At 63.1% G+C, this 11,954-nt stretch overlaps 2 protein-coding genes across 5 annotated transcripts in view; both read left to right on the top strand.

The window, feature by feature from the left end:
• Positions 1-279, top strand: part of EIF3K (eukaryotic translation initiation factor 3 subunit K) — a gene marked incomplete at its 3' end in the record, with an annotated part of 3,200 nt that extends 2,921 nt beyond the window's left edge. Inside the window, exon 4 of the mRNA XM_080636071.1 lies at positions 115-279. Coding sequence (XP_080492197.1) covers positions 115-279 — 165 coding nt within the window. The remainder of the gene's footprint in view (positions 1-114) is intronic.
• A 316-nt stretch (positions 280-595) lies between these two features.
• LOC308230948 (alpha-actinin-4) overlaps positions 596-11,954 on the top strand; it is a 33,655-nt gene continuing 22,296 nt past the window's right edge. For all 4 annotated transcript variants that reach the window (XM_080636001.1, XM_080635998.1, XM_080636000.1 and 1 more), the window contains exons 1-5: positions 596-788; positions 8,739-8,853; positions 9,842-9,961; positions 11,575-11,661; positions 11,768-11,855. In XM_080636001.1, coding sequence (XP_080492127.1) covers positions 657-788; positions 8,739-8,853; positions 9,842-9,961; positions 11,575-11,661; positions 11,768-11,855 — 542 coding nt within the window. In that variant the 5' untranslated portion in view covers positions 596-656. The remainder of the gene's footprint in view (positions 789-8,738; positions 8,854-9,841; positions 9,962-11,574; positions 11,662-11,767; positions 11,856-11,954) is intronic.

Here is an 11,954-nt window from a genome sequence, read left to right as displayed (position 1 = left end):
GGGCTCTGCGCGAATCAGAAGACGGGGCGTGGTTTAGTGACATCAGTGTGGTTCAGAGACGCGATTGGTGCTTGGAGCCAGAGTGGGCGGGGCTTAGTGATGGGTGGGCGTTAGCGGGTCAATGGGCGACTCAGAGGCGAGGGGCGTGGTTTAGTGAGGCGGTGGGCGGTGCTTAGGGCCGCAATGGGCGAATCAGAAGAGAGGGGCGTGGTTAGGACGCGTCAGCGCGGATTCGCGACGCGATTGGTGCGCAGAGCCACAGTGGGCGGGGCTGAGTGATGGGGTGTGTCAGGGGGCGGGCTTAGAGTCGTAATGGGCGAATCAGAAGGGAGGGGCGTGGTTTAGAGACACGTCAGCTCGGGTTTGCGACGCGATTGGTGCGCGGGGCTAGAGTAGGCGGGGCTTAGCGGGTCAACCAGAGAGGGGCGAGGTTGAGCTGCGCGGTGGGCGGGGCTTATCGTTACGTCCACGCGATTGGTGGCGGGTGGCCACAGTGGGCGGGGCTTAGGCGCCACGCGATTGGCTCGCCCTGCCCCTCTTGGGGGCGGGGCTTTAGCGCGGTGGGCGTGTCCCGGCGGGGCGCGCCTGCGCAGAGCGGCGGGCGAGGCGGCGGGGCCGGCGGGGCGGGCGCCATCGCCGCCATCATCGCCGCCGCCATGGTGGATTACCACCGGGACCGGGCGCAGGCCGCGCCCGCCGCCGGCCCCAACGGGGATTACATGGCCCAGGAGGAGGACTGGGACCGGGACCTGCTCCTCGACCCCGCCTGGGAGAAGCAGCAGCGAAAGGTGCCCGTGGACGGGCGGGGGGTCCCGGTGCGGGGAAAGCCTGAGGGGAAGCGGGGGCCCCTGAGGCCATTGGAGGCCTTGAGGCGGGCTCTGAGGCCTTCGAGCCTATGGAGGGGGCCCGTGGAGGCGTTGAAGCCAATGGGGGGGGGTCTATAGGGGGTCTATGAGGCATTGGAGCCTATGGAGGGATCCCCCCCATAAGCACCCATAGGAGTTGGTTATGGGGCTCCCCCCCCATAGGAGTTGGTTATGGGGCTCCCCCCCCATAGGAGTTGGTTATGGGGCTCCCCCCCCATAGGAGTTGGTTATGGGGCTCCCCCCCATAGGAGTTGGTTATGGGGCTCCCCCCCCATAGGAGTTGGTTATGGGGCTTCCCCCCCATAGGAGTTGGTTATGGGGCTCCCCCCATAGGAGTTGGTTATGGGGCTCCCCCCTCATAGGAGTTGGTTATGGGGCTCCCCCCCCTAGGAGTTGGTTATGGGGCTCCCCCCCCATAGGAGTTGGTTATGGGGCTCCCCCCCCATAGGAGTTGGTTATGGGGCTCCCCCCCATAGGAGTTGGTTATGGGGCTCCCCCCCATAGGAGTTGGTTATGGGGCTCCCCCCAATAGGAGTTGGTTATGGGGCTCCCCCCCATAGGAGTTGGTTATGGGGCTCCCCCCATAGGAGTTGGTTATGGGGCTCCCCCCATAGGAGTTGGTTATGGGGCTCCCCCCCCATAGGAGTTGGTTATGGGGCTCCCCCCCATAGGAGTTGGTTATGGGGCTCCCCCCCCATAGGAGTTGGTTATGGGGCTCCCCCCAATAGGAGTTGGTTATGGGGCTCCCCCCCCATAGGAGTTGGTTATGGGGCTCCCCCCATAGGAGTTGGTTATGGGGCTCCCCCCATAGGAGTTGGTTATGGGGCTCCCCCCCCATAGGAGTTGGTTATGGGGCTCCCCCCCATAGGAGTTGGTTATGGGGCTCCCCCCCCATAGGAGTTGGTTATGGGGCTCCCCCCATAGGAGTTGGTTATGGGGCTCCCCCCCATAGGAGTTGGTTATGGGGCTCCCCCCCATAGGAGTTGGTTATGGGGCTCCCCCCCCATAGGAGTTGGTTATGGGCTCCCCCCATAGGGAGCCATGGGGGGGGAGGGGCTGCGGGCGCGGCTCCGCTCCCTGCCTCTGGAATGGGGAAATGGGGAAGAGGAGAAAGGGCGCGGGGGGGGGGAGGGGCCGGGCGAAGGGCGACCGGAAACCGGGATCCAGGCGCTGGGATCCGGGGGGAGGGGGGGGGGATGGGAAGAGGCTGGAAGTGATCCCATGGAGCTGCTTCCCCCCCCCCCCCCCCCGCCCCCCTTCCTGGTGGGAACGCGTTGGGAATGGGGCTCATCCCCAGGGATTCTCCCGCCCCCAGGGCCTGGATTCGCTGCGGGCCCTGGGGCTCCTGCTCGGGAATGGCCGGAATGAGGCCGGGAGCGGCGGAGCCGGAGCTGCCGCCTCCTGCCCAGTGTCCGTGCGACATTCCCGTTGTCCGTGCGACATTCCCGGTGTCCGTGCCTCATTCCCGGTGTCCGTGCGTCATTCCCGGTGTCCGTGCGACATTCCCGGTGTCCGTGCCTCATTCCCGGTGTCCCTGCCTCATTCCCGGTGTCCCTGCCTCATTCCCGGTGTCCGTGCGTCATTCCCGGTGTCCGTGCGTCATTCCCGGTGTCCCTGCATCATTCCCGGTGTCCCTGCATCATTCCCGGTGTCCCTGCCTCATTCCCGGTGTCCGTGCGACATTCCCGGTGTCCCTGCCTCATTCCCGGTGTCCGTGCGACATTCCCGGTGTTCGTGCCTCATTCCCGGTGTCCGTGCGTCATTCCCGGTGTCCGTGCGTCATTCCCGGTGTCCGTGCGTCATTCCCGGTGTCCCTGCGTCATTCCCGGTGTCCCTGCATCATTCCCGGTGTCCCTGCCTCATTCCCGGTGTCCGTGCGTCATTCCCGGTGTCCCTGCCTCATTCCCGGTGTCCGTGCGTCATTCCCGGTGTCCGTGCGACATTCCCGGTGTCCGTGCGACATTCCCGGTGTCCGTGCGTCATTCCCGGTGTCCCTGCCTCATTCCCGGTGTCCCTGCCTCATTCCCGGTGTCCGTGCGTCATTCCCGGTGTCCGTGCCTCATTCCCGGTGTCCGTGCGTCATTCCCGGTGTCCGTGCGTCATTCCCGGTGTCCGTGCGACATTCCCGGTGTCCGTGCCTCATTCCCGGTGTCCGTGCGTCATTCCCGGTGTCCGTGCGTCATTCCCGGTGTCCGTGCGACATTCCCGGTGTCCGTGCGTCATTCCCGGTGTCCGTGCGACATTCCCGGTGTCCGTGCGACATTCCCGGTGTCCGTGCATCATTCCCGGTGTCCGTGCGACATTCCCGGTGTCCCTGCCTCATTCCCGGTGTCCCTGCCTCATTCCCGGTGTCCGTGCCTCATTCCCGGTGTCCGTGCGTCATTCCCGGTGTCCGTGCGTCATTCCCGGTGTCCCTGCGTCATTCCCGGTGTCCCTGCGTCATTCCCGGTGTCCGTGCCTCATTCCCGGTGTCCCTGCGTCATTCCCGGTGTCCGTGCCTCATTCCCAGTCTCCATGCGTCATTCCCAGTGTCCATGCATTATTCCCGGTGTCCATGTGCCATTCCCAGTGTCCCTGTGCCATTCCCAGTCTCCATGTGCCATTCCCAGTGTCCCTGTGCCATTCCCAGTCTCCATGCTTCATTCCCAGTGTCCGTCCATCATTCCCAGTCTCCATGCGTCATTCCCAGTGTCCATCCATCATTCCCGATGTCCATGTGCCATTCCCAGTGTCCCTGTGCCATTCCCAGTCTCCATGCGTCATTCCCAGTGTCCGTCCATCATTCCCAGTCTCCATGCGTCATTCCCAGTGTCCATCCATCATTCCCGGTGTCCCTGTGCCATTCCCAGTGTCCCTGTGCCATTCCCAGTCTCCATGCGTCATTCCCAGTGTCCATCCATCATTCCCGGTGTCCATGTGCCATTCCCAGTCTCCATGCGTCATTCCCAGTGTCCATCCATCATTCCCGGTGTCCATGTGCCATTCCCAGTGTCCCTGTGCCATTCCCAGTCTCCATGCGTCATTCCCAGTGTCCATCCATCATTCCCGGTGTCCATGTGCCATTCCCAGTGTCCCTGTGCCATTCCCAGTCTCCATGCGTCATTCCCAGTGTCCATGCATCATTCCCGATGTCCATGTGCCATTCCCAGTGTCCCTGTGCCATTCCCAGTCTCCATGCTTCATTCCCAGTGTCCGTCCATCATTCCCAGTCTCCATGCGTCATTCCCAGTGTCCATCCATCATTCCCGATGTCCATGTGCCATTCCCAGTGTCCCTGTGCCATTCCCAGTCTCCATGTGCCATTCCCAGTGTCCCTGTGCCATTCCCAGTCTCCATGCGTCATTCCCAGTGTCCATCCATCATTCCCGGTGTCCATGTGCCATTCCCAGTGTCCCTGTGCCATTCCCAGTCTCCATGCGCCATTCCCGGTATCCCTCCATCCCCCTCAGCATCCCTGGATTCAGTTTAACCACCCGGGGGGGGGTTCCTGCTCCATCCCAGCCCTTCCCTTTGGAATGCCATCCCAAGGGCCTCCTGCATCCCGGGCAGCAGCTGACTTCCCGCTTGGATGCTCCAGTATCCCAGTGCAGATTCCCATGGGATGAGCAATGGACGAATGGAGCATCCCGAAGGAGAAGGACTCCCGGGATCCGGGATAACGCCGTCAGGTGCGGAGGATCCGCAGGGATTCGTGGTGCTTCCAGAAAGCTGGAAAAGGCCTTTTCCAAGGACCCACAGGGATGGGAGGAGGAGGAAGAGCTTCCACCGGGAAGCGCTGGGAATGACGCTGAAGGTTGGGATGCTCCATCCCTGGCGCTCGCCATGGGCTGAGCTGCGGGATCCAACGCATCCCATTCCAGGCGTCGGGATCCGGGAATTCCTCCCTTCCTCCTCCGCCTGCTGCCCGGCCTAATAAGGGCAAGGAATGAGGAGAATCTCCCGGCTCCGGCCTCCCCGAATCCATTGGGAATGCTGGGAAAAGCCCGGAGCTGCCGCGGCCCAATGGCTCCCAATAGAGGCAGGAGCAAGGATGGGAGAGGCTGCTCCGCAGCATCCCCTTATCCCGGTTTTCCTCATTCCTGGCATGTTTTCCGTGGCTCCTGCATGGAAAACGGGGTCCTCAAGGAGCAGCTCTGGGCTTGAAGCAGCAATTCCCTAAGGAATGAAAGGCAATTCCCTAAGGAATGAAAGGCAATTCCCTAAGGGATGGGAAGCAGTTTCCTAAGGGATGGGAAGCAGTTCCCTAAGGAATGGGAAGCTTGGCCCCCATTGCCCACCCAAGGCCTTGGGGGCTTCCTCTTCCCATCCCATGGGGCTGGAAAGCTTGGGAATGAGCTTTAAATCCACTTGGGAATGAGCCTTAAATCCCCTTGGGAATGGGATTGGCGGGAGGAGGCGCCGGCCCCGTGCTCCCGGGATAAAGGTGCTTTCAGGCTCCTGTTATTGGGAATGATGGGGCGGGAGAGCTCATGGAAAAGCATGGAATTCCCTGGAGGAATGAAGGCTTTAAGCCGGAATCCCTTGGGATCGCAACCCGGCTCCCATTGCAATTCCCAACCTGGCTTTTCCAAGCCAGCTTAATTCCAGGCTCGGCTCAAGCTCGTTCCCTTTGGATGCGGGGGCTCGGGAGCGGGAAGTGGGGGGGGGGGGGCGGTGGGAATGGGATGATCCCGGTTGATCCCGGCTGGAGGCTGAGCCCTCCTCTTCCTGCCCACAAAGGCGCCTTGGATACAATGCCTGGAAAAGGCTTTTCCGGAAGGAAATTCCAGAGGCATGTCTGGAATCTCAGCAATTCCAAAGAGGAGGAAAAGCTGCTCCCGGAGCTGTGCTTTGAGGGGGGGGGGGGGGCTCCAGGGGGTTTGCCGTGAGGATAACGCCAGTTGGGAGAGGGAAAAGCCGGGATTCAACCCGGAATTCCCTTGGGAATGGGGGGGGGGTGCGGGATTCAGCTCCCGCTTCCATAGGGGATGGAGGTCAGTGGGGTCCTCCTGGAGGAGGGGTTGCCCGTGGGCAATGGTGGCCATGGTGGTCAGTGGTGGCCATGGTGGTCAATGGTGGTCAATGGTGGCCATGGTGGTCAGTGGTGGCCATGGTGGTCAGCGGTGGTCAATGGTGGTCAATGGTGGCCATGGTGGTCAGCGGTGGTCAATGGTGGTCAATGGTGGCCATGGTGGTCAGTGGTGGCCATGGTGGTCAATGGTGGCCATGGTGGTCAATGGTGGCCATGGTGGTCAATGGTGGCCATGGTGGTCAGTGGTGGCCATGGTGGTCAGTGGTGGCCATGGTGGTCAGTGGTGGCCATGGTGGTCAATGGTGGCCATGGTGGTCAATGGTGGCCATAGTGGTCAGTGGTGGCCATGGTGGTCAGTGGTGGTCAGTGGTGGCCATGGTGGTCAATGGTGGCCATGGTGGTCAGTGGTGGCCATGGTGGTCAATGGTGGCCATGGTGGTCAGTGGTGGCCATGGTGGTCAGTGGTGGCCATGGTGGTCAGTGGTGGCCATGGTGGTCAATGGTGGCCATGGTGGTCAATGGTGGCCATGGTGGTCTATGGTGGCCATGGTGGGCAATGGTGGCCATGGTGGCCATGGTGGGCAATGGGCTCATGGCCATGGTGGTCAGTGGTGGCCATGGTGGTCAGTGGTGGCCATGGTGGTCAGTGGTGGTCAATGGTGGCCATGGTGGTCAATGGTGGCCATGGTGGTCAGTGGGGTCATGGCCATGTTGGTCAATGGTGGTCAGTGAGGTCATGGCCGTGGTGGCCCATGGTGGTCAATGGGCTCATGGCCATGGTGGTCAGTGGGGTCATGGCTATGGTGGCCAATGGGGTCATGGTTGTGGTGGCCCATGGTGGTCAATGGGTTCCTGGCCATGGTGGTCAATGGGCTCCTGGCCATGGTGGTCAATGGGCTCCTGGCCATGTTGGTCAATGGGGTTATGGCCATGGTGGCCATGGTGGTCAATGGGCTCCTGGCCATGGTGGTCAATGGGGTTATGGCCATGGTGGTCAATGGGCTCCTGGCCATGGTGGTCAATGGGCTCATGGCCATGGTGGCCATGGTGGTCAATGGGTTCCTGGCCATGGTGGTCAATGGGCTCCTGGCCATGGTGGTCAATGGGCTCCTGGCTATGGTGGTCAATGGGGTCATGGCCATGGTGGTCAATGGGGTTATGGCCATGGTGGCCATGGTGGTCAATGAGCTCCTGGCTATGGTGGTCAATGGGCTCCTGGCCATGGTGGTCAATGGGCTCCTGGCCATGGTGGTCAATGGGGTTATGGCCATGGTGGTCAATGGGCTCCTGGCCATGGTGGTCAATGGGCTCCTGGCTATGGTGGTCAATGGGCTCCTGGCTATGGTGGTCAATGGGCTCCTGGCTATGGTGGTCAATGGGCTCCTGGCCATGGTGGTCAATGGGCTCCTGGCTATGGTGGTCAATGGGCTCCTGGCTATGGTGGTCAATGGGCTCCTGGCCATGGTGGTCAATGGGGTTATGGCCATGGTGGTCAATGAGCTCCTGGCCATGGTGGTCAATGGGCTCCTGGCCATGGTGGTCAATGGGCTCCTGGCCATGGTGGTCAATGGGCTCCTGGCCATGGTGGTCAATGGGCTCCTGGCTATGGTGGTCAATGGGCTCCTGGCTATGGTGGTCAATGGGCTCCTGGCCATGGTGGTCAATGGGCTCCTGGCTATGGTGGTCAATGGGCTCCTGGCCATGGTGGTCAATGGGCTCCTGGCCATGGTGGTCAATGGGCTCCTGGCCATGGTGGTCAATGGGCTCCTGGCCATGGTGGTCAATGAGCTCCTGGCTATGGTGGTCAATGAGCTCCTGGCCATGGTGGTCAATGGGCTCCTGGCCATGGTGGTCAATGGGCTCCTGGCTATGGTGGTCAATGGGCTCCTGGCCATGGTGGTCAATGGGCTCCTGGCCATGGTGGTCAATGGGCTCCTGGCCATGGTGGTCAATGGGCTCCTGGCCATGGTGGTCAATGGGCTCCTGGCTATGGTGGTCAATGGGCTCCTGGCCATGGTGGTCAATGGGCTCCTGGCTATGGTGGTCAATGGGCTCCTGGCCATGGTGGTCAATGAGCTCCTGGCTATGGTGGTCAATGGGCTCCTGGCCATGGTGGTCAATGGGCTCCTGGCTATGGTGGTCAATGGGCTCCTGGCCATGGTGGTCAATGGGCTCCTGGCCATGGTGGTCAATGGGCTCCTGGCCATGGTGGTCAATGGGCTCCTGGCCATGGTGGTCAATGGGCTCCTGGCCATGGTGGTCAATGGGGTTATGGCCATGGTGGTCAATGGGCTCCTGGCCGTGGTGGTCAATGGGCTCCTGGCCATGGTGGTCAATGGGCTCCTGGCCATGGTGGTCAATGAGCTCCTGGCCATGGTGGTCAATGGGCTCCTGGCCGTGGTGGTCAATGGGCTCCTGGCCATGGTGGTCAATGGGCTCCTGGCCATGGTGGTCAATGAGCTCCTGGCCATGGTGGTCAATGGGCTCCTGGCCATGGTGGTCAATGGGCTCCTGGCCATGGTGGTCAATGGGCTCCTGGCCATGGTGGTCAATGGGCTTGGCCACTCCTTGTCCCTGCTGGTGGCCCCTGAGCCTTGTGTTTGGTGTCACCGGTGGCCATGGGGAGGAAGGGCTCGAGGGGAGCGGAGCCCGGGATGGGATCCATGGACATGGGGGAGGGAAGGGATGGGATCCATGGGATCCGTGGGATCCATGCCCAGCAGGGTGCAGCTTGGACGGGGCTCGGAGCAAGCGGGTCCTGCGGGATGGAGCTCAATGGGCATGAAGGGCTCTTCGCAGGTGGCGCATTCCCGGGCTGCCGGTGCATCCGGAGGTGACATTCCCGCTCTTCCCGCCCGCAGACCTTCACGGCCTGGTGCAATTCCCACCTGCGGAAAGCCGGGACCCAGATCGAGAACATCGACGAGGATTTCCGGGATGGCCTCAAGCTGATGCTGCTGCTGGAGGTCATCTCAGGTCAGCGCCATTCCCGGCCCTGCATCCCCATCCCAGCCCTCCTCATCCCATTCCCAACCCTTCATCCCCCCTGCGCATCCCCATCCCAGCCCTGCATCCCCATCCCAGCCCTGCATCCCCATCCCGGCCCTGCATCCCCATCCCGGCCCTGCATCCCCATCCCGGCCCTGCATCCCCATCCCGGCCCTGCATCCCTTCACTGCTCCTGCCCATCCATCCCTGCTCTCCCATCCCAACCCTTCCGTCCATCCCTGTTTCCTCCATCCCATTCCCACCCTTCCATTCCCCCCCATTCCCATCCCATTCCCATTCCCCCCCGTTCCCATTCCCCCCCGTTCCCATTCCCCCCCGTTCCCATTCCCCCCATTCCCATTCCCCCATTCCCATTCCCCCATTCCCATTCCCATTCCCCCATTCCCATTCCCATTCCCCCATTCCCCCATTCCCATTCCCCCATTCCCATTCCCCCATTCCCATTCCCCCATTCCCATCCCATTCCCATTCCCCCCCCATTCCCATTCCCCCATTCCCCCATTCCCATTCCCCCATTCCCCCATTCCCATTCCCCCCCCATTCCCATTCCCCCATTCCCATTCCCCCATTCCCCCATTCCCATTCCCCCCCCATTCCCATTCCCCCATTCCCATTCCCCCATTCCCCCATTCCCATTCCCCCCCATTCCCATTCCCCCATTCCCATTCCCCCATTCCCCCATTCCCATTCCCCCCCCATTCCCATTCCCCCCCATTCCCATTCCCCCATTCCCATTCCCCCATTCCCATTCCCCCATTCCCATTCCCATTCCCCCATTCCCATTCCCCCATTCCCCCATTCCCATTCCCCCCCCATTCCCATTCCCCCCCCATTCCCATTCCCCCATTCCCATTCCCCCATTCCCATTCCCCCATTCCCATTCCCATTCCCCCATTCCCATTCCCATCCCATTCCCATCCCATTCCCATCCCATTCCCCCCCTGTCCCGCTGCAGGCGAGCGCCTCCCGAAGCCGGAGCGGGGCAAGATGCGGGTGCACAAGATCAACAACGTCAACAAGGCCCTGGACTTCATCGCCAGCAAGGGCGTGAAGCTCGTCTCCATCGGCGCGGAAGGTGGGGCCCCCCCACCCATGGGTGCACCCCCCACCTATGGGTGCACCCCCCCCCCATGGGTGCCCCCCCACCTATGGGTGCACCCCCCCCCCATGGGTGCCCCCCCACCTATGGGTGCACCCCGCACCTTTGGGTGCACCCCCCCCCCATGGGTGCCCCCCCACCTATGGGTGCACCCCGCACCTATGGGTGCACCCCCCCCCCATGGGTGCCCCCCCACCTGTGGGTGCACCCCCCACCTGTGGGTGAACCCCCCACCTGTGGGTGCACCCCGCACCTGTGGGTGCACCCCCCCCCCATGGGTGCCCCCCCACCTGTGGGTGCACCCCGCACCTGTGGGTGAACCCCCCACCTGTGGGTGCCCCCCCACCTGTGGGTGCCCCCCCACCTGTGGGTGCACCCCGCACCTGTGGGTGAACCCCCCACCTGTGGGTGCACCCCCCACCTGTGGGTGCCCCCACCATCGGGTGCCCCCCCCACTCTTGATTGCCTCCCCTCCACCCATGGATGGCCCCGCCTTGGGTGCCCCCCCTTTTGTGCCCCCCCACCCTTGGGTGCCCCCCCTTTTGTGCCCCCCCACCCATGGGTGCCCCCCCTTTTGTGCCCCCCCCACCCTTGGGTGCCCCCCCTTTTGTGCCCCCCCACCCTTGGGTGCCCCCCCTTTTGTGCCCCCCCACCCATGGGTGCCCCCCCTTTTGTGCCCCCCCACCCATGGGTGCCCCCCCTTTTGTGCCCCCCCACCCATGGGTGCCCCCCCTTTTGTGCCCCCCCCCACCCATGGGTGCTCCAGGGCAGCGCTGACTCCGGTGACTCACGGGGCGGGGATGGGCAGGGCCCCGGCGCTCCCATCGGGCCCATCCCATGGAGGGGGGGGCAATTCCCAAGCCCGATCCCATGGGAGCCGCCGCTTCCCAACCTGGCTCCGTTGAGCCCTTGGCATTCCCCATGGGAAGCGGGAGCCGGTCTCCAGGAGGAGCAGCGCCTCCCCCCCCCCACCTCCTGCACCATTCCAGAGCCATCCCATGGCATTCCCATTGAGTCCCCCGCCTCCATCCCTGACCCGGAGCGCCGTTCCCCTTGGGAAAGCCCCCCATTCCATGCGGGATCCAGCGCCAGCTGCAGCCGTTGGGCTCTTCCCTATGGCAAAGCGGTTCCGGGCTGTGGCTTTCCCCCCTTTCCCTTGGGAATGGGGCATCGGCAGGGGAAGCGCTCGGAATTCCCACCCCGGCTCCCCTTAGGGAACCGGTTCTGGAAGTGGCTTCTCCGCTTCCCGAAGCCGGAGCGCGTCCGGACCCGTTCCCGCCGGCAGCGGCTTCATCCCAACCGCTCCTGCCGTGGGGCTGCTTCCCCAAGGATGGCGCCTCCAAGCGGGAATGGCTCCTCCGAGCCTCCTCCCTTCATCCCATCTCCTTCCCGTTATCCCATCCCGCTCTTCCCATCGGAGCCCGTCCTCCTCATCCCAAAAGCCCGCTCCGGGTTCCTTGGAGCCCCTTGAGGCTCCGGAGCTGCTCCGAGCTCTTCCAGCCCCTTCTCCCCATGGAGCTGCCCCATCCGAAGGCCTCCAGCGCCATTCCCTAGGGAATCCCGGGATCCAGGCCCGCTTCCTCCCGCAGAGATCGTCGACGGCAACGCCAAGATGACGTTGGGAATGATCTGGACCATCATCCTGCGCTTCGCCATCCAGGACATCTCGGTGGAAGGTAAGGCCACGGCTCCAGCGGGAGCCGATGGGATCCAGTGGGATCCGATGGGATCCGATGGGAGCCGGCGCTGCTCCCGGTGGATCATGGCGGGATCCCCGTGCAGAGACCTCGGCCAAGGAGGGTTTGCTGCTCTGGTGCCAGAGGAAGACGGCGCCGTACAAGAACGTCAACGTCCAGAACTTCCACATCAGGTACCGGGATACCCGGGAAGCCGGGAATGGGATGGATGGGAAGGGGCTGGGAGCTCCTCCAGGGATACCCGGGAATCCTGGAATGGGATGGATGGGAAG

This window comes from Psittacula echo, assembly GCF_963264785.1.
Source record: "Psittacula echo genome assembly, chromosome: 29".
In the NCBI taxonomy this organism is placed as follows: Eukaryota; Metazoa; Chordata; class Aves; order Psittaciformes; family Psittacidae; genus Psittacula; species Psittacula echo.
This window is presented reverse-complemented; position numbering and strand designations above follow the sequence as displayed.